Source organism: Danio rerio, chromosome 2 (assembly GCF_049306965.1).
Source record: "Danio rerio strain Tuebingen ecotype United States chromosome 2, GRCz12tu, whole genome shotgun sequence".
Classification (NCBI taxonomy): domain Eukaryota; kingdom Metazoa; phylum Chordata; class Actinopteri; order Cypriniformes; family Danionidae; genus Danio; species Danio rerio.
In genome coordinates, this window is record NC_133177.1 from 6,165,001 (window position 1) to 6,192,667 (window position 27,667).

General features: G+C 37.5%; 1 protein-coding gene across 8 annotated transcripts in view; it reads left to right on the forward strand.

Annotated features, from left to right (window-relative positions):
- The window catches only part of dis3l2 (DIS3 like 3'-5' exoribonuclease 2), a 43,448-nt gene that overhangs the window by 6,087 nt on the left and 9,694 nt on the right, over positions 1-27,667 (forward strand). For 6 of the 8 annotated variants that reach the window (XR_012390400.1, XR_012390399.1, XR_012390396.1 and 3 more), the window contains exons 5-16: positions 1,824-1,925; positions 5,632-5,725; positions 8,382-8,470; positions 9,040-9,269; positions 9,366-9,539; positions 12,289-12,368; positions 12,448-12,560; positions 17,292-17,399; positions 19,727-19,960; positions 25,492-25,571; positions 25,828-26,011; positions 26,532-26,618. Coding sequence is in view for 2 of the 8 variants with exons in the window: in XM_073922805.1 (XP_073778906.1) it covers positions 1,824-1,925; positions 5,632-5,725; positions 8,382-8,470; positions 9,040-9,269; positions 9,366-9,539; positions 12,289-12,368; positions 12,448-12,560; positions 17,292-17,399; positions 19,727-19,960; positions 25,492-25,571; positions 25,828-26,011; positions 26,532-26,618 (1,575 nt within the window). In the remaining 6 variants the exon portion in view is untranslated. Of the gene's footprint in view, positions 1-1,823; positions 1,926-5,631; positions 5,726-8,381; positions 8,471-9,039; positions 9,270-9,365; positions 9,540-12,288; positions 12,369-12,447; positions 12,561-17,291; positions 19,225-19,313; positions 19,961-25,491; positions 25,572-25,827; positions 26,012-26,531; positions 26,619-27,667 lie in introns of those variants that run through there. The other 2 variants (XR_012390403.1, XR_012390402.1) reach the window with 2 other exon arrangements.

Consider the following 27,667-nt stretch of genomic DNA (forward strand, 5'->3'; position numbering starts at 1 on the left):
TTATTCTAATGTGTGCATGTGTATTTGGCTTCTATATTCGGGTATGTCATTTATGCAAAAACTGAAATATAGACATTAAAGGTAACATTGGTTAAATCTCTGTAACTTCTAATCCACATGAGATGATAATAATTTTTTTTTCCTGATGTTACTATTGCCTTGTGTTATACAACCAAAAAAAGAAACATGCAAAAAAGTTACAGATTCTGAAATTATATTTTTATTTTGACAAAGTTTAAAAATATGACTTTAAAAATATGCTTATCATATGTAATTATGACAAAATACAGTATTAAACAAGCAATATCATAGAGGGTCAGCCCTTTCAATCTGAGAAAAAGTTCACTCTGATCTGCATTTTAAATTAATGTTAATGATTAAAATAGTAGATATCCATTTGATCACCCCTATAACAGGTCATACCATTGTTAATGCATAATCGTGCAAATCAGTCTATGCGAGAAAAAAGTCATTCAAACCGTAAGAAATGTGTGAAACTGTAAGAGTTTAGAAGACTGATTCCTCATAAAATTAGTGTTTGTTTTCACATAAAGACTTAAAGTAAAGTCAAATTGCGTAGTTTGTATAGTTTGACCTCAAATAAGCCGAAATAGCTAATCAGGTCAGAATACACTAAATAGCCTATACTACAAAACACTAAATATCTTTTATGAATAAATTAGATGTAATTTAAATACATACATAAATTTGATTCACTGAAGCAAATATCACACGAACTAAAATTACCGAAAAAGTAGACCCCCCCCCCAATCATCAATGTATAATTTGCACACTGGTCACACTCAGTAAACAGCGGTGAGTTCTATGAACTGATGACCTTCACGGCCAATCACAATCATTTCTGTTGAGCATGTGAACACGATGGCCGATCACCGCTTTTTTGGAATGTGCTCAGTAGTGCTTAAATATTAGCGGGAAATGGACATTTTTAAAATTTCAGGATCGAATCGTACCAAATTTCTTTATTGTGACAACCCTATAACTTATTAAGTTAGATAAACCTAAAAAAATTGTTGTTTTGACTTTTTGTCTTTATCATTTTTTTTTTACAGTGTAAATTAAGTTGAAGTCAGAATTATTAGCCCTTAGAATTATAAGCCCCCCCTGTTTATTTTTTCCCCGTTTTCTGTTTAACGGAGAGAAGATTTTTTCAACACATTTCTAAACATAATAGTATTAATAGCTAACCTCTAATAACTCTAATAATCTTTGCCATGATGACAGTAAATAATATTTTACTACATATTTTTAAAGACCCTTATATACAACTTAAAGTGACATTTAAAGGCTTAACTAGGTTGATTAGGTTAACTAGACAGGTTAGGGTAATTAGGCAAGTTATTGTATAACGATGGTTTGATCTGTAAACTATCGAAAAAATATATAGCTTAAAGTGACTAATAAATTTGACCTTAAAATGTTTTTTTTAAAAATTAAGAACTGCTTTTATTCTAACCGAAACAAATCAAATCAGACAAATCAGACTTTCTCCAGAAGAAAAAATATTATCAGCATACTGTGAAAATTTCCTTGCTCTGGTAAACATCATTTGGGAAATATAAAAAGAAAAAAATTCAAAGGGGGGGCTAATAATTCTAACTTTAACTGTATCTATACAGTCTAATTTTTTGCAGAGCTTAAATGGTTGCTGAAACAAACACGATACTCATTCGGAAGTAACTGACCAGCTCTTTTAAACCAAAGAAATTATTGTTTTCCTAATTTAGATTTTTTTTTTTTGCAAAGGCTTTTTTTGATACAAGCAGTAAATTATAGTTAATTATTATATTTTTTCCCTGCAGGATGGGTCAGCCGATATATTTCTGGATGGGATTTCAGCTCGTAACAGAGCTCTCAATGGAGATGTTGTTGTGGTGAAAGTTCTCCCACTTGAACAGTCGCAGGTACTTCATCATAACAAACACACTTTTTAAATGTTGAGGCTTTAATATTCATTCATTCAGTCATTCATTCATTCATTCATTTTCCTTCGGCTTAATCCCTTTATTAATCAGGGGTCGCCACAGCGGAATGAACCGCCAACTTGTCCAGCATATGTTTTACGCAGCGGATGCCCATTAGTGGGAAACATCCATACACACTCATTTACACAGATACACTACAGAAAATTTAGCTTACCAAATTCCCCTATAGTGCATGTCTTTGGACTTGTGGGGGAAACCAGAGCACCCGAGGAAACTCACAGCAACACGGGGAGAACATGCAAACTCCACACAGAAATGCCAACTGGCCCAGTCGGGACTCAAACCAGCAACTTTCTTGCTGTAAGGCGACAGTGCTAACCACTGAGCCATCGGGTCTGAAATGCACTTTATTTGATATTACCTGCATGTATACAGTGTATTCACACACAAACTCAACTCATTTTCAATTCAATTTTATTTGTTAAGCGCTTTTTTAATTATAATCATTGTTGCAAAGCAGCTTTAAAAAAGATGCACGTTATTGCATTACAATCAAAGTCATTACCATAACTTTATTGCACACAAACAACTTTAATTAACTAGTAACTAATTGGTTTTAACAGTTAAAGTTATATATATATATATATATATATATATATATATATATATATATATATATATATATATATATATATATATATATATATATATATATATAAACATATATAATAGGTTTATATAAACATATTAAAAGGAAGAGTGTGTCTTTACAGGTTGTCGATGGGGCACACTTAAGCATCCTACAGTTATGTGATGCATTGTGTGTATGCTTTACTAAAAAATGGGTCTTCAATCTTGTTTTGAACTGAGAGAGTGTGTCTGTGCCTCGGACATCATCAAAAAGGCTGTTCCAGAGTTTGGGAGCCATATATGAGAAGGCTTGACCTCCTTTAGTGGACTTTTAATGAAGAACATTGATCTAATTCTGATTTTTTTTGTCAGTTAACGTACTTTTAATATGTCATACACAGAAGCTAGGCTGAAACGGTAGCTCAGTGGTTACCACTATTGCCTCATAGCAAGAAGGTCGCTTTTTCGAGTCCCAGCTGGGTCAGTTGACATTCCTGTGTGGAGTTTGCATGTTCGGGTGCTCCAGTTTCCCCCACAGTCCAAAGACATGCACCATATGTGAATTAAATAAACTAAATTGTCCATAGTTTATAAGGGTGTATAGGTGATTCCCAGTACTGGGTTGCAGCTGGAAGGGCGCTGTGTAAAACATATGCTGGATAAGTTGCCAGTTCATTCTGATATGGCGACCACTGATGAATAAATAGACCAAGCTGAAGGAAAATCAATGAGTATATAGAAGATGTTTAAATTGATAGTACGTGGCACATAGCAAGTCATGATCAGTATTTTTAGTACAGCAACGCCAAATAGATACATTTCTGAAGTTATATAAACTTTCTGCATATCAGATTTAATAGGCTTTAATGAGGGTTGACGTGTGCATGTGTGGGCAGTTGTGTGTGTCAAAGTCTAAACTGCTGCCAGGCAAGTTATGTCAAGATGGAAAAATAATCAACTTTGTAAATAATCAGCCGCACAGGAAAAGCAATTAAACACGAGAAAATATAGAAGTTACACCCTGAGGACACAGATAGATTTTTTTCTTAGATTTGCAGAGTCATGTAAGGTTATCTTCTATCATCTGAAATTGAAACAGTATGAATTAATTCCTGGGAGAGCATGAACGGCAGGTTAAATGAATCAAACTAAAACTTTTATTCTTCATAATGGCTCATGTTTAATGATATAAAACTCATAGCACAATTTGTCTTTTTATTTTTTATATGTTTTTTTGTATTACAGACCAAGAAAATTTAATTTTAACAATAATATTCTTAGGAGGAAGTTGATGAGGGGAGTCCACAAACAACAGTTTGGACCATGATTACCATCTCAATTTTCAGATTTTAAATAGACAGAAGCTATTGTGATTTGTATGATGGCATGTAACACTTTTGGATGAAGTTAATGAAATCCACCATTCCTACTGCACCCAACCTGCTCTGAGCTGGGATTGAACCAGCGATTCTTTGCATGGGAGTCATTTGCTCTAACCAGGAGGCTAAAACCACAGTTTCTAGCATCTGTCAGTAGAGCACCTTTACGCCCCATCCACATGGGGCATCAGCGTCAACGCTTTCCATTCACTTTGAATGGGTGACGCCAGGCATTGTCGAACTGCATTGTGGATCCGTCAGAGCCACTTCAGAGGCGTTGCTCGCTGCAGAAGTTGGGACTAGCTCAACTTTTCAAGTGCCGACGGAAGCGTCAGGCAATCAGATTGCTGTATGCAAATACACCAGCTAGACAGTGGCCTATTGCTGACTGAATTTCTGAATGGCTGACGCTTCAATGACGATCGCGTCAGCCCCAACTTTAGACACACCTTCAGTCAAGCATTGATGCTGAAGCCCTGTGTGAATGGGGCGTAAAGGCTGATTTATACTTCTACGTCAAGCGCATGCGTATGTTACTGCGCAGCCTACGCATTGACGCATAGCCCTACGCCATAGCCATCGGCGTTGCTGGCGTGCACCTTTTAAAAAATGTAACTACATGGCGCATCGACATGTAGCGCAAGCTCTGTGATTGGTTGGCTTGGTATAGCTGACGAGTCTGGGCAGGACGAGAGCCGTGCGAGTGGCGCGAGCCCAATGGAGCGATTGTTTACAAGTGTGGAGTCCATTGAAGGAGCTCCGGATGGAAAGTTTGTTTTGTGTTTACTTCATAGTTAAAGTTGTTGCTCGTCCGCCGGTTCCTGCCTCAAAATGAGCGAATTTGAGCCACTTGTATATTTAGGAAGTGTTCAGAAAAAACAAATCCCCAGCAAAGAAACTTGACACTGAGGAACATTTACACCTCACCGCCAACTAGCGTTTCGGAAGTGTTAACGCAGACCAACAGAGTTATTATTAAATACATTTATTCAACATCAAATTTGTCCTATCCTGCCAAACTTTCCTTCAGTACCTCCTATTCAAAAAGTAGGTACTTCATTTTGATGCCGAAATATGATTGTGCTACCATCTAATATTTTAATATGGAGTGATGTGATATGAGGTTATAATATAGCCACAACCTACATCAATTGCTGACCCCAATCTCAGAACCATTCTAATACAGTGTTGGTAGCATAATCTGATGGGTAGGATAAAATGTCAGGACACTCTACTCTTCATCTCATTTACAAAATACATACACACGAGTATTTCTAATCATCATAGTAAAGGCTTAATTACGATATATATTTACATGTGAGGGCCGGTACACACCAAGCCGACGCCAAACAACTAGCACAGACGAAACCCAACTGTGCTCTCACCTCGCCCTTAAAAAAAACAAATTGGGATTGGGCCTTAGAAAGAGTTGGTGTGTTGCCGACTGCTGTTTAAATTAATAAATTGTTCATCACCGTGTCCAGAGAATTTTCTGTTCATGCACATGACCACTGGAACCGACGATGTACAAGCTGTGTGGAGTAGGCTAATTTTGTGTAGCATGTAATTATGTTTATCTTAATAAAAAAGTGGTTCTAGTGAGAGTCAATGATGACAGTCTACACTTTATTCTTATCAATACGCAATAAATGTTATTTTGGGACTCATTTACACAGGCAACGAAGACTCCTGATGTCATAGTAGAGGCCCATTACAATGGAGATGATGAGATGGTCTCTAAAATGGAGAAAGTCAGTCTCAATGACAAAGGTAAGAAGCTTTTTCTCCACATGTACAATGTTAATTGGAATGTTGGCTTATAAATGAGCTCTAATTTGGATCCATATTTTCTTTTGTAATGTTATAAAATGTACAAAACTATATTTCTCAACTTTAAAAGCTTAGAAATGTCCAGCAATTGTGGTTGAGAAACATTGAACTTAGTTAGAAATTTATTGACAACACACAATGCATCCGGAAAGTATTCATAGCGCTTCACTTTTTCACATTTTTTTTTTTAATGTTACAGCCTTATTCCAAAATGGATTAATTTAATTTATTTCCTCTAAATTCTACACACAATACCCCATAATGACAATGTGGAAAAAAGAGTTTTTGAAATATGATGTCATTACTTTGTGTAAAGCGTTTAACTTTATTTTTTTAAGAACTAAAGTATTGAGCCATGTTTGACTCCGGTTTAAATAAGAAAGAGTTTATTTTTTATCATGTTAAAATTTATTGCGTTAAGTAAAATTATTAAGTCAAAGTAATTAAATTAATGCAAAGTAATAAATTACTTTTCAGGAAAGTGATTAGAAAAGTGATTTAAATACAATTTTAATTATGTAATTAGTAATTAATTACTTTACGTCCCGTGGCAATTTCCTTTTAGTTATTAATAGAACGTACACCAGCTCCACAGTTTAGACAAGTTGCCCCAGGAATCGCTGCTTCTTTAAATGTAAACGTTTCTCTGGAAGAAGAACTCGTAACATGTTTCTCTCTTGACACTTTCTATTACATGACAAGAAAAATGTTGAGTCACTCATTGATGATTGAACAGCCACGAGCTGTAATTTCTTCCCCCCCTCTATCAGGCCCAGATATCTATGTTTGCACATGCCTCCCAAAGACTTCTACATATTAAATCATTAAGCATCCGCAGCTCAAAACATAGCAACAGATTCCAGAGTGTCAGGTTTGTCAGGCGTGTGGCGACTGAAGTGAACGGGTAATGAAAGACATGATTGTGTTGGCAAAATGAATGAGCTATTCACTTCTTTTATTTTTTTTTCCTCCAAAGATCTTGACTCATTGTTACGTCCTCAATTGACCCTTGAAACAGTTGGATTTTGTTTACAAATCATATTAAACTTGTACATTTTGGATAATCATTTCATAATCAAACAATTAATTTGTTGATTTAGTAAATAAGCAGTGCAAAAAAAAAAAAGAGTTATTCCTAAAAACTGCTTCGTACAATAATCAGTGACCACCAAAGATGTGTTCTGTCAATCATGTTTAAATGGCGGACTGAGATTTGTTCAATCATTATGGGCTCTATCTTAACGATCTAGGTGCAAAGTCTAAAGCACATAGCGCAAAAGCATTAAGGCTGTGTCCGAATCCACTTTTGCTATTTTAGGAACGGAAAAATACAGTCTGTGCCAAGGTGCATAGTCTAACAGGGTTGAGCTTATTCTCTTAATGAGTTCTGGGCGGGTTTTGAGTATATTGTGCATTAAACCAATCAGAGTATCATCTATCATTCCCTTTAAGAGTCAGTTGTGTCACACCATAACACATTTGCTATTTACATGGCGACTTTGTAAGTGGAAAAACTGAACGCTTCACTAGCAAGAAAACAGTTAAACAGACCATCTGCAGCGCAGGGATAAAGAACTTTACTTTCTCTTTACTTTATTCTTTACTCTTTTACTTTTGTGGAGGTATGCTGTTCACACCAGACGCGGAACACAAGGATAAATTGCGCTTATCGCGCGTAAATAGCCATGTGAACATTCGCTTCATTCGCGCGTCAAACCACCCCCCGTCATTCGCGCGTCAAACCCCACCGTCATTCGCGCGTCAAACCCCACCGTCATTCGCGCGTCAAACCCCACCGTCATTCGCGCGTCAAACCCCACCGTCATTCGCGCGTCAAACCCCACCGTCATTCGCGCGTCAAACCCCCCCAAACCCCTCCCCCCCCCCGTCATTAGCGCGTCAAACCCCCCCCCCCTCCCCGTCATTAGCGCGTCAAATACGCTTCTGTCGCATGTTAAAGTCTCTTCAGAACAGATGCAGATTTGCGTGATAAGCAGGGCTTCTGTCTGCCCGGTTACTCTAGCTTCGTTGTTAAATTACGAACATGGATTTTATGAAGAAAATAACAATGTTTATGTGCTTTATGAAGGCTGAAAAACAGCGTCAATACGTTTAGGGCCGTGTCGGCATCCACTAGATCCTTTCAGAGGTGCAAACTTAACCTGGATGACGGAGGCTTTCAGCGGTACTTCTGACTAAACTGAGCCCAGTTTGACTAACTTTTTGTCAGTGTCGGCTGCAGGATTTCTTACGGGACACCTACAACAGGCGATACATCCTCACAAGAGCAAGCTCCTGATTGGTTAACGCGACGCGAATGTCTGCTGAAGTTCAGATTATCGAACTCGTACGATTCAAACGCTGCGCCATTCGCACTGCGCAATTCGCATGTATCGTGCCGCAGGATGTCTGTTCGCGTGGTTGCATTGACTTAACATGTAAATCACTCGCTCTTGACGCATGTTTCGCGTCTGGTGTGAACGCAGCATAAGGAAATAGTGGAAACTCACTCCACTGAAGACATCCATTAGCCTACATATTTATTTTTGTTTGTTAAGCACAAAGATTTGTTTCAAAACTTTATCTCTTTTTATAGCCCTTCTCACAACACAGTCTGTTGAACATGCAACGACATCCAACACTCCTGCATCAAGTTCAGAGAGAACTACGCAAAAAAATGGGAAGGTAAGTGTTTTTTTTAAACGAATGTGTAATGTTTTTTCTTTATTTCACTAATGTTTTATACAGTTCATATTGTCAGTCGTTTTCAGGCAATAAAGAGACAGCAGTGCTGTTCATCAGACACAATTTGATGTTGATTCAGTTCAGTTCAATATGATTATCAATGTTAAGGGATAATATCAAGCAGCTCCAACTAGGGTTGTCACGATATTGGAATTCGGTACCAATCGGTACAGAAATTTTTAAATGTTCATTTCCGGCTAACATTTGAGCGCTGTTGAGCACGTTCTGATTTGTCAGTGCTGATTTGTCATTGTGTTCATGTGCTCAACATAAATGACTGTGATTGGCTGTGAAGGTTCACAGAACTCATCAGCTGGTTTGACATACTAGTGATCCGCTGACCAATCAATGCATTAAAACAGGGCTAATAATTAATCTTCAACTGTACATACATTTAAAAACCAACAAACTTTCGAGGATTTAAGATGCTGATGACCATTAAACGAATCAAAACCGTCTGATGAAAAGGCTCCATTCTATTCAATTGAATATTTCTATTGTGTTTTCAGGTTGTATTCATTGTTGAAAAAAAGCACAGCAGGGCAGTATCAGGCTTTCTCAAATTTCTTCCCAACAAGAGATTTGCCATGTTTTCTCCTGTGGATCACCGAGTCCCGAGAGTTAATGTGCCTCTAGCGGACTGCCCTGCAGACTTCACTTCCAGGCCTGGAGACTACGAAAACACACTGTTTATCTGCCGAATTACACAATGGCCAGCAGACAGCAACTTTGCTGAAGGGTGAGCAAATTAATTTTCTTCAAATGAAGAGTTTTACATCATGCATTGGACTTTGTTTAACGGTATCTTTCAATGTTGTTCTTTCTCTGGTTTAAGGCGGCTTGCAAAAACGTTAGGGCAAGCAGGTGAAATAGAGCCAGAAACAGAAGGCATCTTGACTGAATATGGTGTTGATTTCTCGGAGTTTACAGAGGAGGTCTTGAATTGCCTTCCTCAAGATCTACCTTGGAGCATCCCTGCTCATGAGCTGTCTACAAGAAGAGATCTCAGGTAAACTTTTACTCCGTCTCAGCTCTGCTAGGGCCCATATTAGAACAATTAAAGGTGCCAAAGAATGAATAACTGATTAGTAGGGCCAGACGGAATCTGCAGACGTTTTTTGTTATTTCTGCGGAATTTTGGTAAAAATCTGCGGATTTCTACGGAATTATTTTGGCATCATCCAACTGAGTATCATAACTAAAACCTTAATATATTAAATAAAAAGTAATAAATTACTGAATAAAAACTGAATAAATTCAAATTTACTCAAGTAAATAAACAGAATTAATAACGGGCTAAAAATCTGCAGAAATCTACGGAATTCTGAGGAAAATCTGTGGAATTCTGCGCGCGGAGATTCCGTGTGGGCCGACTGATTAGTAAGAGTTTAATACATGGTTGTTTCCTCGTTCTCATGTAAATCCCATAAGTGTAAAATCCAAATGAAAAACAGCCCAATCAGAACAAAACACAGACTTTGACCATCCACACTGAATCATTAATATGCATGCTTCAAGCAGCGTTTGATTGGGCACAATGTTTCTTAAAGAGATTACAACAATGGTATTTTTTCCTCATGTTTATTTATGTAAGTTTGCTTTATACTTACTATGTTTGTGGGACTCTTATTTTGAAAATTAGACATTATAGAGGTCTCTGGTAATGCATACCAGGTAATGTATACACACTAGGGATGTAACGGTATCAGAATTTCACGGTTCGGTAATACCTCGGTATGAATGTCACGGTACGGTATTTATTGAATCATTTACAGGAAAAAACAAAACTTATGAAAATACTCCAAAAAAGTGCCAAAAGTGTCAATGACATACAAATTAGTCATCTATCTGTAAGCTTTGAAACAGGAACTTCAATTTTAATAACAAAAAAATATTAAACCATGTAAAAAAAAATAAAGAGTCAATTTAGTATTGTTGAAAACTCATCACATTCAACATTTAATCACTCACTCACTTAGATAGAGATGGGTTTAAAGGAACATTATCATATAAATATAATCTGGTAAAAGCTGGCATCTCTGGGCATTTACAATGTCCCCTGCAACAGAAAAAAACCCTCTCATTTGGGACTGAGGTTTCTGGGACAAGAGAGATATGACTTGGCCCAGGTTGACAGCAGTGGGTAACGTTGTGCATTGTCTTTCCCCCACTTGAGAGGACAAACCATGAGTAAGATAGAGGTCTCATGTCTGCATCAATCTGAACAGTGTGCTGACAACACTGCTATTCAGTACGCGCGCGACAACACAGCTGATAAGAACTCGCGCGACAACACAGCTGATAAGAACTCGCGCGATAACACAGCTGATAAGAACTCGCGCGACAACACAGCTGATAAGAACTCGCGCGACAACACAGCTGATAAGAACTCGCGCGACAACACAGCTGATAAGAACTCGCGCGATAACACAGCTGATAAGAACTCGCGCGACAACACAGCTGATAAGAACTCGCGCGACAACACAGCTGATAAGAACTCGCGCGACAACACCGCTATTCAGTACGCGCGATAAAAACACCCGCTTTAGAGTTTTCCAGCTCTTTTTCATCCCCGCTTCTAGCAGCACACTCCATTTCCGCATTACTGGATCTGTAGCGACAACAGACCGCAAGGGATGATGGTCAAGCATGGATTGATGGGAATTGTAGTTTTCGCTACCTCCCGTTCGCTTCATTCGCCTGAGCAAATTTTCTCAGAAGACCTATAGTTTTACCGAGTCATGCGACTACGGTAATATCGAAAAAAATTAATATTGCGGTATGACGGTATTTACAATACCGTTACATCCCTAATACACACAGAAAAGTAATAAACAAAAAGTACACTCTAACTAAACACTCAAATGAAACTAACTACACCTTCTAAAATAACAGAAATAAAACTACAAAATCTACACCTACTTCCCTGATTAAGAACAAAAACAGGAGAAAATATTTACATAAAGAAAAGTGTGGTGTCCAACCCCTACTGCCTCATTATGTGTACATTATTCAATATTTACAATATTAACAAACAAACAAATAAACCAAAAAATAATAGGAGGGGGAAACACGGATGGATATACAACAAAGTGTCAAAATTTATACACCAACATGGGAAACAAAATCAACGATAACATCTTAGCAGCAAGAATAGTTTTTTTGTAGCACACCAAACGCACAACACACCAACAAAACTCGCTCTCCCGCCCCACGCCCGTTTTTCCCTTTTTAAAGGACGCCCTAGGTCACTCCATCCAATCCCAGGTCATGTCATCTATGTAACTAGGGCGGGGCCTGCAGATAAAAAAGAGGGAGAGAGAGAGAGAGAGAGAGAGAGAGACAGACAGACACACACACACACAGACAGCCTGCCAACGCAACACCCCCACCCATTAAAGTCAAAAACTGTTTAAACCTTTTATAAAAGTGATTTTTTTGCATAATAAGACCCCTTTAAATAAAATAAATCTTAATAAAGAGAGTAAATCATTCATGTACTATACTGTACATAATTTTAAACATACCATACCATAGTATACTAACAAACAGCGTCTAATATAATATGATGAAGTATGTACAATATATGTGTGTAAATGTCATTTCCTTAACTTGTAAAGTGCTGAACAAGTTCGAAAATGCTCCTGAAAAGCTTATTGAACTCTATGGCACCTTTAATCATTGATGAATCATATGTTATGTCTATGCAAAGTTCATCTTAACTCATGAATTGTTTTAAAATGCTGTATTTTTTAAAGAAAAGAGTGCATATTTACCATCGACCCAGCTACGGCCAGAGATTTGGATGATGCGCTGTCCTGCAAACAGCTCTCAGATGGTAGGTATGCTCCCTTTGACTTGTTCATTGCAATGATGATACAAATACGCACTTTTCATTCTCTCCTCTCCTCATTCAGGCAACTTTGAAGTTGGTGTTCATATAGCTGACGTGAGTTACTTCGTGAAGGAGGGAAACGCCTTGGATGAACTCGCTGGACAGAGAGCCACAAGTGTCTATCTAGTCCAAAAGGTAAACCTCACATTTACACTATGGTTATAGAAGATTTACCAGTCACAATTCACAGTATTAACAAACCATTAACTGACACTATTAGCTTAATAAACTACTTATTAGCTGTTTATTGGTAGTTAGAAGTTTGCTTTAGGTTTTTAGGGATGCAGAATAAGATCGTACTTTATAATTACTAATGAACAGTTAACATCTTAATAATAAGCCAGTAGTTAATAGCATGAATTGTGAAAGTATTAATGAATTCTGTGTCTGTGAAATGTTATGAAGCGGTGAAGCAAGGTTGTAGTGCAGAGGAAATGGTAATTTTAGATGTACCTGGATTAACATCGCTGGAGGCATCTGCTCATAACTGTTTGACGAAATGACGTTTTCTTGGACACGGAGCACTAATTATTCTGGAGTTGAAAGATGATTCGTAATTTGAAGCATGAGTGCTTTGATGCGTCTAGTCATCAACTTGTTTGGAGGAAAATGTACAACAGATATTAATACCTATGCTTAAAAGTATAAACACTATAGACACCAACGAAACAAAAAAACATTGTATATGACAATTTTGGATTGAAAATGCACTTAAGGGCTATTAATAATATTACAGTGAAAGCAATAGGCCTGAATGTAGGACTTATTTTCAGTTTTACTCCATACTATTATATTTAATTAATCTTTATTTCTATAGCTCTTCTTTAAAATGTAGATTGAGTCAAAGCAGCTTAACATGCGAGTTCTAGTAAATTGAAACTGTCAGTCCAGTTTTCAAAGTTGAAGTTCAGTTTAGCTTAGTTCGGTGTGGTTTAATTTTCACTGCTGAAAGTCCAAACACTGAAGAGCAAATCCGTCGATGCGCAGCTCCACAAGTCCCAAACCAACCAAGCAAGCCATTGGCGACAATGTCGTGGAACAAGCTTCACCAATTGACGAAAGTGAAGGAAAAAAAAAACATAGAGAGAAACCAGGCTCAGTTAGGCACGATCATTTCTCTTCTGGCCAAACCTCTTGTGCAGAGCTGCAGTCTAGGCGCCAGAGGCTGAAGAATGCTGGACAACTATCATGAAGAAAGCTGCAGATGTAAGGTTGTACAGGCTGGCCCACAGGATCAATATGGATACCCGTCTGTCACTGGGGTCTTCAGAAATCAGTCTTGTGCTCTCCACTTCTTCATGAACGCCACAGCATCTGCTCGGGATACGGCCTGGTCCACGGTTATGAAGACCTCTAGAAGTCCTCTATTATTGGCATCATTTCTTTGTATTAATTGATCTTTGAGGTCCTCAATGGTTGGCATCATCTCTTTACAGGCCTTGGATCACATCAATGGAATCTGGAAATGGCCTGCAACAATTAGCGTAGCTGCTGTTCATAATGTATTTCAACAAGAAATATTAAATATCAATGCAAAAAAGTAGTTCTAGAAATGAAAACGGCAGTTATAGAAACAAACATGTAAAGTATATTAGCGTTTTTAACAATATCATTTATAATTCCAGTAATTTATGCTAAATTAATTAATTATTTAAACTTCTTTACTGTATATAAAGTCTTTGTGAACCTGAAGCTGCGGAGACTTTTATTTCAGTGTTTTGATGAACTTCCAACTGAAATGGAATATTGAGTAGGGGGCAGGGCTGTCTTTTTGTGCATCATTTACTAATGGGAAACTAACGGTAAGAGGGGCATGGTTGTGAATATTGTGCCACTGCAAACATGCAAACAAATGGTCAGACTTTGATTGAGAATTTTATTTTATTATTTTATTTTGAACATTTTATTTCAGTGTATTGACTAAAAATAATGTACGCTAGGAAAATAAGCATTGTACATTTAGATTTTACCAGACTTTAACAGTCCTCCCTTAAATTTCCTGTTCAGGAATACAGTGATGATCAAACTTCTCCACAACACTTCTCTTCTGGGACACACCACTTCACTTCCACATTTTAAAATTTTTGTTGAGCCGTCTACATGACGCATAATTCTCCAAATTGAATAAAGCTTTTGTCTCCGCATGTAAATTTCGGTTCATATTTGGGTACATACTGTCTGTCTGGAATGTAAATGGATTCCACCGTGTTTTGCAACCTCATTAGTCTGTTATTGCTGCCTCATCCCATCTTTGGGAACACATAAATCTGTTTCCCAGTCTACACACGATAGCTTCACTGATTTATTGTAGACTATTTTGAGCTCGCTTTGTTTACAAAACAAAGAGGTTTCTTGATGAAGTCATGGCAGCAATAATTCTTTAGACAAGTTTGAAAGTTGCAAAGGCGATTAGAGGAAAAAAAAATATCACCCTAAGCTTTGTTTTCATAACCAAATCACCATCCTTATATAAAGTGCCAGATTAAATGATCTCAATGAAAATGTGTTTTTTTTTTTTAAATATCTCTGCTGAAAAATCCAGCTTAAACCAGCCTAGGCTGGTTGGCTGGTTTTAGCTGGTTGACCAGTCTGGTTTTAGAGGGGTTTTGGCCTGGTTTTGGAATTTCAGGCTGGTTTCCAGCCATTTTTTAGCCTGGTCTGAGCTGGTCAGGCTGGAAAATGGCCAGCTAAATCCAGCTAAAACCACCTTGTCCAGCCTGGTTTAAGCTGGACATAGCTGGTTTTGGCTGGACTTCCAGCCTGGCTAGGCTGGTCAAGCTGGTTTTAGCTGGTCATCTCCCAGCCTGACCAGCTGAGACCAGGCTGGAAATGGCTGGAAACCAGCCTGGAAGTGACCAAAACCCCTCTAAAACCAGCCTGGTTGACCAGCTAAAACCAGCCTAGGCTGGTTTAAGCTGTTTTTTTTCAGTAGAGATGAAAGTTGTTTTAATAATGCTTTTAATGTCACTGTAAAAAAGACTGTCAGTAAGTAAAATCTGATTTGGCATTTGCTTGATGAGCTTTTGTGGATCACCTCACTCTTCTGTAGATGCAAAAGAAAAGATCTAGATTTACAGTATTGTGCCCTTTATTATTGGGAATGGAAACCCATAGGATTAGTTTGCAGGACTCTATAAGTTTCTGGCCTTCACTTAAAGTGAGAACAGTTCAAGAGGTTAAAGAATTGGGGAAACCACTTCTGAATAAGTTGTTTAACCTTAAAGACTAAACAGATGACTAGTAAATGGACAAAAAATAAAAATATGACAAATCTCACAAGGTCATTAACCGAATAAATTCAGAGCGAGGAACCAAAAATATTTCCTAAATGGACCAAAATTTTAAAGGCGCTGTATGTTTTTGACTCTTGTAACGTGTAAAAATACCCTAATATGTTTGTGGATGTTTAAGAAACATGCTCAGTGAACATTCTTATTTATCTAAAAAACAGTGCTAAAGTCAGATATTCTGCTTGGAAAATGTCTTTGTTTTGGTCACTTTAACCCGCCCACTGCCAGTTTAGCTTATTATATTTCAGCACCCCAGGTCGCCTTCATGGAAAGCAGCATATTTTATTCATTCAGTCAGGAAGACTCTCAGAGTATGTGTCTGCAACCGAAATGTGACCTCCGGTGGACAGTAGCAGACTTCGAAATAAGACTCAGAGTTTCACATGAGGTTATTAATTAACAAATAATATAAATATTACGAACGTAAACTTTAGGTGAGCAGGTTACATTGTAACCCCATGTCGTAGCAACACACTATGTGACGAGATTTGCTGAATCACTGATATGTGATGGTTTACACTGAGTCACAGTTCTACAGTTCAATTTCAAACTGTTTATTTTATTTTTAAGATCTGAGGTGAACCATCTGCTGCTGCTTTCAGTAGTATGGCAATGAATGTCATGTAAATCGGCATTCACACTCACATTATTAGCATTTAACAATGAATAAAGCACATGATGTGTACCTGAAGTGATCATAGTCAGTTTGTCCTAATGTTCAGCTCTGAGAAACAGAAGCCGTTTCTAAAATATAAATGTTAGGTGTTGGTTAGGACAACTCTTTTTCAGTATGGAAAGTATTCCTTCTGTTGTGTGCCGTTGCTTTTATTTAGAACACGGTTTAAATCAGACTTTAGGCTCAAGTCAGGCACACTGTTATTGATGATGTCAATCTGGCAACCTCCCCTTCCGTTTGTTTTGATCTAGAGTGCAATACCTAGTTCAAACTTGCGTAATGCACCTTGAAGTGATTTTAGTGACAACAAGGTTAGTTAATATTCTACTATTAGCTAAGGAAAGCTGGAAGCAATCAATGTAATTTGGCTGCAAAGTCTCAAAAATAGGAAGCTTGGTTTTAAGATATGTATATTATTTAATGGTGCTATAGAGCAATGTTGATAGAACTAGACTAATGATGAGCTCATACTTTTTTTTTTCAAGTAAGGACTCTAGCTGTTGCTTTTTAACCGGCTGTAGTTTGTATATTAGGCCTACAGGGCAACCACCTACTTCTGCATAACCTTAATTTTTATAGAAGCTACAGATGTGGGACTTAAATGACTGCTTGGTGTTAAATACCGAGTTTGTGATTGACCATGAGAACTAAAAGGGATAATTCAGACAAACATGAATATTGTCATCTTTTGCTCACCCTTGATTTGTTTGGTTTTTTGAACACAAAAGAAGTATTTATTAAATGATGGCGGAACTTTCCTCTCATTATCAAAACCTCCATTTGGCTCAATACTAAATTGTATAACAAATAATTGAAACCACATCAAGCTCCAAACCTGATTGATTGATTGTTTGATTGATTAATTGATTGATTGATGTTTCAAAAACAAATTTCATACAGGTGATCCCCATGTTGCCCCGTCTTCTCTGTGAGGAACTGTGCAGCTTGAATCCTCTGACAGATCGACTGACTTTCTCCGTCATTTGGAAGCTTTCTCCAGAGGGAAAGGTACTGTATATCTGACAACCTCTTAAGGCCCTGGTATACCGCAAACAAAATCATAGAATAAACTGAAATGACAACATTTCCAGCTAAAGCAAAATTATGTTTGTTTTGAGTTAGCTTTGGCAGTTAGCATTTGTCTCTGATTTCTCAATTTGTCAGTGAGCGAAAAGCAGGGCTAAAATCGTGCAGTGTGATGTCAGCGTTAGCAACCTGAGTAAACTGGAGGCTCGAGTAGTGGAGCTGGTGCAGACGAGAGGCAACAATGCATTACTCCACGTCTTTTCTAAACATTTTTCCATTTGATTTTCTGTTTGTGGAAAATAGAAAGCAGTGAAAAGGCTGACAGATGTTCATGAAACTGTTCCTCTCTCACCGCCATTGCATTTAGGGATCCATGCAAGTAGCATGACCTTTATACTCAGCCTTTTCAAGCTACTTTTTGTCTTCAAACGAAGATCGAAAAAGAACTGCTTTTTAAGTATACCAGTGACTTTAAACTCTCAAAGAGAAAAAAGAACTCAAAACATGTCTTTGAGTGCATTTTCTTTAACACAATATCATTATTTGTGATTTACCCTACCATTGAAGTCATAATTATTACCCCCCTGTATATGCCCCCCCTGATTTCTGTTTAATAGAATGATTAAAATATTTTTTAAGAGAAAGATTTAGGCCCATATCCATCTTTTTTTGGACCCCTACCTCTTCCCCTTGGCCTTTAAAAATGAGTGTGAAGATGAAGGGCTTCAAAATTTACCCTTAGAATTGGGACAGCACTACAGCACATGCACACATCATCATATGTCATTGCAATCCCTTGCTTCATATGAGATCAGACGATGGTAACTTCTGTAGTTACTCTAGTTGTGCTATTTTTCGGCTTTTATCTTCAGGACATCACTGAAGGCATATATCATGTTATCATGACAATCTAATGTGGCAATAAGCTCGTAACTGTACTGTGCATTTACACAGTGGCCTTATTCATCTATGTAAACACACCAAAACAACATTAACATTTTACCAGACACTGTAAAAAGCCCATTCACAACCACTAGACTATTTTAACAGGGTATTTAAGTGTCATAGAGTGTAAGAATGTTGTGGGACTGCTGTACAGGAGTAATGATTATGGATTGTAGATGGCCAAAGGATTGTAGATAGCCAAATTTAGCAGTTTTTATTTTAGTTTTTTTTTTTGACTGTAAAACACAAACGCGGTTATGAATGAATTAAAACATATGCTTGTTTGTTGTAATAGTTCGTAATAATGACAACAACAACAAAAAAATACTAATTTGTGGATCTTCTTACCTCCGGGTGCAGCTATACTGCTGTCATAGATGGTGTATTCTGGGAAATTTTTGTACCCGTTGGTTTTGAGTGTGGTCCTGAAAAATTTCAGTTCGAAGCACTATCTACCCCTTCCCCTTAGCCCTACGCCTTTAAGCTAAAGAGAATTGGGACACCCCTATCTCTTCACATGCTAAGGGGAAGGGCTAAAGCCTGGTTTATACTTCTGCGTTAAGTGACCAGCGTAACCATTGGCGCATGCAACGCCCGTAGCTCTGCATTTATACTTCTGCGCGCTGTCTCTGTTGGTCTGCATTAACACTTCCGAAACGCTAGTTGGCAGTGAGGTGTAAATGTTCCTCTGTGTCGAGTTTCTTCGCTGCTGTTTTGTTTTCCTGAACACTTCCGGGATGTACAAGTGGCTCAAACTCGCTCATTTTGAGGCAGGAAGCGGCGGACGTGCAACAACTTTAACTATGAGGTAAACACAAAACTAAACTTTCCATCAGGAGCTCCTTTACGGGACTCCACACTTGTAAACAATCGCTCCATCAGGCTCGCACCATTCACGCGGCTCTCGGTCCCGCCCAGACTCGTCAGCGCTACCAAGCCGACCAATCACAGAGCTTGCGCTACGCGTCGTTGCGACGTGTAGTTACAATTTTTGAGAGGTGCACGTCAGCGAAGGGCTATGCGTCAGCGCCGTAGCATACGCCGGCGTTTGACGCAGAAGTATAAATCAGCCTTAAGGGGTAGAATTGTTATTGGGCCATAATAGAAACGCATTAAATAATGAAAATTAAAATGGTATTTTAAAAATTAAAAAACTGCTTTTATTCTAGCCAAAATAAAACAAATAAGATTTTCTCCAGAAAAAAAAATTATCAAATTTCTTTGCTTTGTTAAACATAATTTGCGATATATTTGAAAAAGAAAAGAAAATACAAATAATTCTGATTTCAACTGTACAGTTTATGATGACCATCTCATCTCAGAGTACTGCTTTTTAATTGTATTGTTTACTTTCTATTCTACAGATATTGAGTGAGTGGTTTGGGCGAACCGTCATCTGTTCCTGCATTAAGTTGAGTTATGATCATGCTCAGAGTATGATTGATGCTCCTGACAAGCACTTTAGTCCTGAAGAACTGCCAGCCTGTTCCCCAAACCACAGCATCATCGAGATACAAGAGGCCGTCCTCAACCTGCACAACATCGCCAAACAGCTCCGAGCTCAGCGCTTTGAGGGTGGCGCTCTCCGACTTGACCAGGTCAGACACACCAGTCTCTCTTTGCTCTGGTCTTTTATGTGGTACCGTGGTACAGTACAGTAGCAGCATCAGCACATTTAGAAATAACCATTTGTTGGCAAAAGCCTCTAAACGGCACTTGCCTTTGACAGCGAAAGCCGATATTTCCCGAGAACCAGTCAGAAGGAGCGAATCGAATGTGTCATGTCACATGTGTCATGTGAATGAATCATATGTTTTCAATGTAGCAGCGCGCTGGTTCGCTGGCTGTTACAAGGAGACTGTTTTAATCTGCATTCGATTTTAAAAGATGGAGTTTGATAAACTGGATGAGCCTGTCCGACTGTCAGTGAATGGCAAACGGAAACGTCCCTTACCCCAAAACTCTGTGCATTATAAAGAAAAGCAAACACAATGTACAAGAAAAAGAGATGAAAAAGGGACCAAGACCTTGAGTTTGGTGAATGAATAAATGACAGTTTCTAAAATGGACTGTGAGGCATCCCCTTTTTGCCCAGTAGGCCTGCCTTGTGTTTTATTTGCTAATTTAAGCTATTTAAAAAAAATTAATATAATGTATAAAACTATACATTAATTCTATCACTTCATAATACCTATACGTCTGATAAGCTTTTTATATTTATGGACATTGCACATATATTGATGTTTCACAATAGCGCTGTTCACACAGGCGAGGACGTTACGGAATTTTTCCAGAAAAGACACATCCATTCCAAGTTCACACATCCATTCCAAAATACCGGTAAATTCTGACATCTTTCCCCACAAATGAGCTTTAAACGGCCGCGCTTGTATTTGTAAACATTTGACTACATTACAAACTCTGTGGATGATCATTATTGTGAACAACTTTGATGAAAACATATGGAGGATCACTTTCCCATGTAGAGATGTTCATAATATGTGTGTGCTGGCGTTCACGGCTGTTTCACGTGCACACGCAAAGCTTGAAGGTAAACAAACAACGGCTTATCATAAGCATCTTATCGATGATTATTTACACAGTTGGCATTAAGATGAACATATAAGCATTATCTGACTAACATCTAGCGCGCTAAATATGTCTGGGAAAATATTCAAAGGCTTTTATTCTCATAAACCGCGCGGACGTGAATGCGTCTGACTGTTCTGATTGGCTAAAGCAGGCGTCTCACGCCAGCACGTTCTAGACGTGCACGCGCTCTTTTCGGCAATCTTCCTTCTGCATTCAAACAGCGCAGCATTCCGGCAAATTACTAGTATTGTTACAACTTCTCTTTCCGGAAAATATCCAGAACGAATTTACCGGTATTTTCAACAAGGACCTGTTCACACATACAACCATTCAGGAAAATTGCCGGTAAATTTCCAGAACGGTCTGTATGTGTTATAGGGGCTAATGTTTTTACACTACATCATTTAAATCTACCAAGCTTAGTTCACAATAGTTACATTGCTCTACTAACATTAAATCTGAAACCCCAAATTTTAGAAATGACAACAGATTGTTAAGATTTAATTGATGTCAGTTTTAATGTTATTAATTAATGCACTTGACAGATTTCATTAATTCATTTTTTCTTTCTGCTCTTTCCCTGGTTTTTACAGTGGAATGAACCGCCACTTGACAGATTTATGCAATTTTAATTTAAGGTGATCTGGGCAATGTGTTTTATGTTTGATAAAATAACTTGTAATCGCTTCTTTAGTGATTTTTTTTAAACTAATTTCACTGTCTTGTCCCAATATGTGGATTTAGAGGTTTTTGCAAAAAAACAAAAAAAAAAAAAAAAAGCTGAAGTGTATTTAGCTCGTTTTGACACAAAATTAAAAACCAAAGAATTGTCTAAAGTGACAATTTTGAAAACAAGGCATTTTATTTACAAGCTAATAGCCTTTTCGTTACATATAAAATGACACCTCTGAACCTAATTATAAGAGCCTGATAGAAAATGCTCATTAACCAAAAAATAAAAAATAAAAAAAAAGATTTTTTTTTTTTTACTTATTTTGACACAGATTTTGGGAAAATGGTTTGACAAAGTTCAAAAAAAAAAAAAACACACTGGGCAAGTTTACTACCATTTCAATTATTTTAGTGGCTGTTTTTGCCCCATTGACTTTTCATATAAAGGCATTTTTTGCCTGCGAAGTTATGACACCATATAATCATAAATTCTTAATTGTTGCTGTTTTTCCCTGTTGGGACGAGGTAAAATGTGTAATTTTTACTGTTGATCATCAGCTGTAGTGCAAAAAAACCTTAGTTTCTCAATTCAGTTCATGTTTATTTCTATAGTGGTTTTATGATTGTGTCAGCAGCTTTACATAGAAATTCTAGTAAATGGAAACTGGGTCAGTCCAGTTTAGTGTGGTTTAATTTTCACTGCTGAAAAGCCAAACACTGAAGAGCAAATCCATCGATTAGCAGCTCCACAAGTCCCAAACTAAGCAAGCCAGTGGCGAAAGCGGCGATCAAACTTCACCAACTGATGAAGTGAAGGAAAAAAAAAAACCTTGAGAGAAACCAGGCTCTGTTGGGCACAACCATTTCCCCTCTGGCCAAACGTCTAGTGCAGAGCTGCAGTCTAGGCGTTGGAACGTTAAAGGCTGGAGAATGCTGAATGTCCAACATGAAGAAGCTAAAGTTGTGAGTAGGTCACCGGTGGGTGTTCAGGCTGGCCCACAGGATCATTGCGCAGACCCATCTGTCACTGTGGTCTTTCAGGAATCAGTCTCATGCTCTCCACTCCTCCATTACCACCACAGCATCAGCTCAGGATACGGCCTGGTCCAGGATTATGGATAACTTGGCATAATTTGTAGGGGCCTCGGAATAAGTATTCTCAGGTGGAAATAGAGAATTAAGAAAATAATTAGTGTAGCTGCTGTTCATAGTGTGTTTAAACGATATGCAAAAATGAAGCGTCTCAGCAAAGTCAGACTTTACAGTAATTAAATCATTTAAAATCAAGACATGATCATATTTTATTTTGGTGAAATAAGCGTAATCTAAGGGCCTTTGCATTTCATGTTAGACACTTCTGATACCAAATGGTCAACTAGAAGTCAAGTTAATATTTGTTGTTCCTAAAATGTGGATGGGTGACAAGACTTTTGAGTTGCATAATGTGAATGAAAAACAAAGTTCTGGTGATTGTGTCCATGATGGAGTGTTTGTGTTATGAGTTAAGAGGAACCGGATTTGAACAACCCTATAGCAGTGCCAAATTATCTAAGTATCAACTAAACGAGTAATACACCCTGAAGGAATCACTACCCAAACAGATCCATCATTGAGACGCAGCAACCAAATGTACTCCTTAATTTCTGAAACATCCTCATAATAACAGGTATTACGTAATGGAAATATCTTTGGTGAAATGAAAAACAGTTCCATTCACAAGTGTGTGCTTATGAAGTCTGGAAGTGTGGTTGAACGCTCCCCTTTTTTTTTGTATTAATTAATTAAATGGCTGTTGTTGTAATTTCATCCTTCTGTGCAGTAGGGGTGTAAGAATACAATAATATTATGGTTCGATACATTCGGTTTTTAAGTTATGGCATAAAAAAACTTAAAATAGATTTGTAAACACCAACAGTTTAAAACACTTTCAAATGAAATGCCTGCTTGGTTAACCGTTACCAGTTTGTTAATATAATTGGACAGCTTTAACAAGTCAGTCCAGTAAAGTATGAGGTGCCTCAAGGATCAGTTTTAGGCTCTTTGCTGTTTACAATATACTGGGAGACATTACGGGATTGGCTTTCACTGCTATGCAGATGATACTCAGTTATATATTTTAACAAAACCTGACGAGACGTCTGAACTGTCTAAGCTAGCAGTGTATTAAATATGTTTAAGACTGGATGACCAACAATTACCTTTTTTTTTATAAATTCAGACAAAGTAGAATTATTACTTATTGGGCCTAAATCTAACCTGGAATTAAAGGCATACAAAGTTAGCATTAGCTCTACTGCAAAAAAAATATCAGTGTTATATTAGACAGCAATTTACCTTTTAGAAATCCTATCTCCAATGTCACAAAAACTGCCTTCTTTCATCTGAGAAATATTGCTAAGTTATGAAGTATGATATCCATCTCAGATGCAGAAAAGCTAGTCCATGCTTTTATGACTTCTAGGCTGGATTACTGTAACACTCCTCTATTAATAAACTTCAGCTAGTGCAAAATACTTTTCTTGCTGGAAAGTAATGCAATTATGATTAAAATGGTATGTTTAAATGTTTCTTGTGCCATAGTCAGTTATGCCCTCTATAAACTGACTTTCAGTTTTTACTCAATGTTGTAGATTTTCCTCAATGCTCTGTGTTTTTAAAGCTGACTTAAACATTTTCTTCTATTGAATTTTTGTTAAACTTTTTTATTTATTTATTTATTTTTTTTAAATTTATATATTTAATATTTTTTCATTTACTTGGTTTTTAAAAAGAAATTCCTTTCATTTATCACCATAAATATAACTGGTAGCTGGCATGTTGTTGAAAAACTGCGCCATGTAATTTTTAAAAAATGATTAAATATTTATTTATTAAGTATTTATTTAGTACTTATTGTATGAATTTTCAATTTAAACTATTAGTCCAGTCATTATTGCTTTTATTACTATAACTATTATTAATATTAATAATAATAATAATAATAATATTGAAAATCTTGAAAGTCTTTGAAGTTTGAAATTAAACTATAGTTCTAAACTCATATCAGTGATTCAGCATCATTTAATAATGTTAAAGAGGTTTTATATCCAATAAATAGATGATAAATCTTACCATTTTACTAGAGTGCAGTGAGTGCACTATTCTGTGCTTCTGAATGACTGTATTTAAAATTCTGTCGTGTTTTGTCTGCTGCAAACAGCCAAATTGCTTATCACCGCAAATCTTGTCATGTAGTGCGTTGTTAGGACTCGGGGTTACAATGTAACCTGCTCACCTAATGTGTCTCATTTCGGAGTCTGTTACTGTCCACTGGAGACCCCCTGTTTTTTTTGATGAAATGATGGCAGTAAATAATATTTTACTAGATATTTTTCAAAACACTTCTATACATCTTAAAGCGACTTTTAACGGCTTAACTGGGTTAATTAGGTTAACTAGGCAGGTTAGGGTACTTAGGCAGGTTATTGTATAACGATGGTTTGTTCTGTAGACTAGCCCTAAAGGGGCTAATAATTTTGTCCTTAAAATGGTATTTAAAATGTAAAACTGTTTTTACTCTAGTCGAAATAAAACAAATAAGACTTTCTTCAGAAGTAAAACTATTGTCAGACATACTGTGAAAATGTCATTGCTCTATTAAACATCATTTGGGAAATATATTAAAAAATAATAATAATCAAAGGGTGGCTAATAATTCTGACTTCACCTGTGTGTGTGTGTTCATGTATGTATATGTATATACACCCCTGCAATTTAATTGTGATTACATTTTTTGAGAGCACTAGTTAAATGCACTAGGTAAATGATTTATTGACTATAGTAGCAATATTTGTCTAATTCAGTTGTTGTCATTTCCTGGTTTCAGCTGAAGCTGTCTTTCACCCTTGATAAGGAGTCCAGCATGCCTCAGGGCTGTTACGTCTATCAGTATCGAGACAGCAATAAGTAAGTATGCATACAATTGCTATCATACCACTCTAACTATGGGTTTTCTGACAAATGCTAACCCCTGAGCAGTGCAAGAGGCCACATATGCTTCATCATCTGTATCTAGCTGTGTTCAGCTCTTTGCTGTTTGTAATTTTTTTTGTTTTGTGCTATTGAAGTGGTCACTCTCTGTCCCTCTATTGCACAACATGTGACTCTGAACACCTTCGTGTTGAGCTTTTGAACAATGAATCTCCTGCCCTCTGTCGTGCAGACTGGTGGAGGAGTTCATGCTGCTGGCGAACATGGCGGTAGGGCATCAGATCTACCGCTCGTACCCAGAACTGGCACTTCTTCGGAGACACCCGCCTCCTCAGACCAAGATGGTGGATGACATGCAGGAGTTTTTTGACCAGATGGGCCTTGACATTGACTTCTCCTCATCTGGAGCACTCCATGTGGGTATTATACACTATTCTAACATTATTAAAACCACATGAATTGTAAGCTGCGACCATATTTTTGTCATATTGTGACGCAGTTCCTTGAGAAACGTAATATTAAATGAGAAAACAGTGGGCGTGGCTTGTTTTTTTTTACTGCGAGCTGATTGGATGTAGTAAAGTAGGCATTTCATTCAGAAAGATCGGGAAAAGAGTTTGGGGAGAGTTAATACAACTTAACAGGCTCCTCCTCCTCACTTAACTCACAGTTGGATGGGTGTGGTTAAGTATGTTAGCCACGCCCAATACCTCACAGACCTAATCTAAGAATTTAACTGAGAAAAAAAAAAGAGGAAGTGCAGATTTTAAATTCTTAATGACGTGCACAGATGAATTGGTCACCACAAAACTAGCAACGCGAGCGAACAAAATCATATGGGTAGTAGGGCTGTGGATAAGATTTCAAAGGGGAGTAATGTGATTGGAGGGCTCTGTGTGTTTGTGTATTAATAATGAATATATTTTGTTATTACAGAGAAGCCTGAATGAAAATCTTGGTGATGACGAGTATACAGCTGCCAGGAAAGAAGTCATCACTCACATGTGCTCCAGGCCAATGCAGGTAAACATGCTGAATTTAACACTGATTCATATTTATCAACACTAACTAGACCTCAAAGAAGACTATTTCTCCATCATTACACACTAGAGAGCTTATTTGCTGTTTACTTGGGTAACTACTTATGCTGAAGTATGAGGAACATACTAATAAATGGTGATGTAACTAAAAAAAATTGTGGTGGTTGATATTCATATGTGATTTTAATGTGCCAAAATGCCTGTTCACAGCCAGAACAATAAAGATAAGTGTATTTAGTGTATTTATACGTGTCTTCACCCGACCCGTGCCCGATCGTCGCTTTAATAATTACATTCTTTGTTTTAGGCATGATGATAGGTCACCGTGGATATTAACAGCAGATTCAGTGAGCTGTAATCTGCTCCTCTCTCATAGTAAAATAATACGTTCATCTTAAACGTTTTTAAATGAGTATTGATTTATAAAAACAATAGTTTCTTTAGACCAGTGGTTCCCAACCTGGGGTCCGCTAAGGGGGGCGCCAGAGTTCATAAGGGGGACGCGGGAGATAAGTATTGAGGTACAAAAAGGCAAAAAATTCTCCACTATTATACAGGGCTGTACAATTAATCGAAAATCCGATTTTGATTTCAAGCGATTATAAAAAAGCATTAATCTAGATAAACGATTATTGCATCATATACCGCCACTTTTCCAGTTGTACACGACCGCGTGCATATGTGTGTGTGCACCACGCACAAGCTGTCAGAAGCATGCGGCCGGTCAGCATTCGCTCTCATTCGCACACTGAGACGAGCAGAGGAGCGCAGACATCTAAAGTCATTAACGTGAGCGCTTTAATGGTCAAATAGGTGTCAAAACGCGGTGTTTAGTGATTATTTATATTAACCCTCATTTGTGTAATAAACAAACGAGTTGAGGATCAAAAGACGTGAAAGAGAAACCATTAATGAGACAGCGAGAAATATTCCTGCTGCCGCCTGTTTTTATGATTAATCAAACAACGAGAAAATCCCTCACTAGTCTTGACTAAAGGACTGCTGTAGCTAAAGTGTTTTTCTTACAGTGAA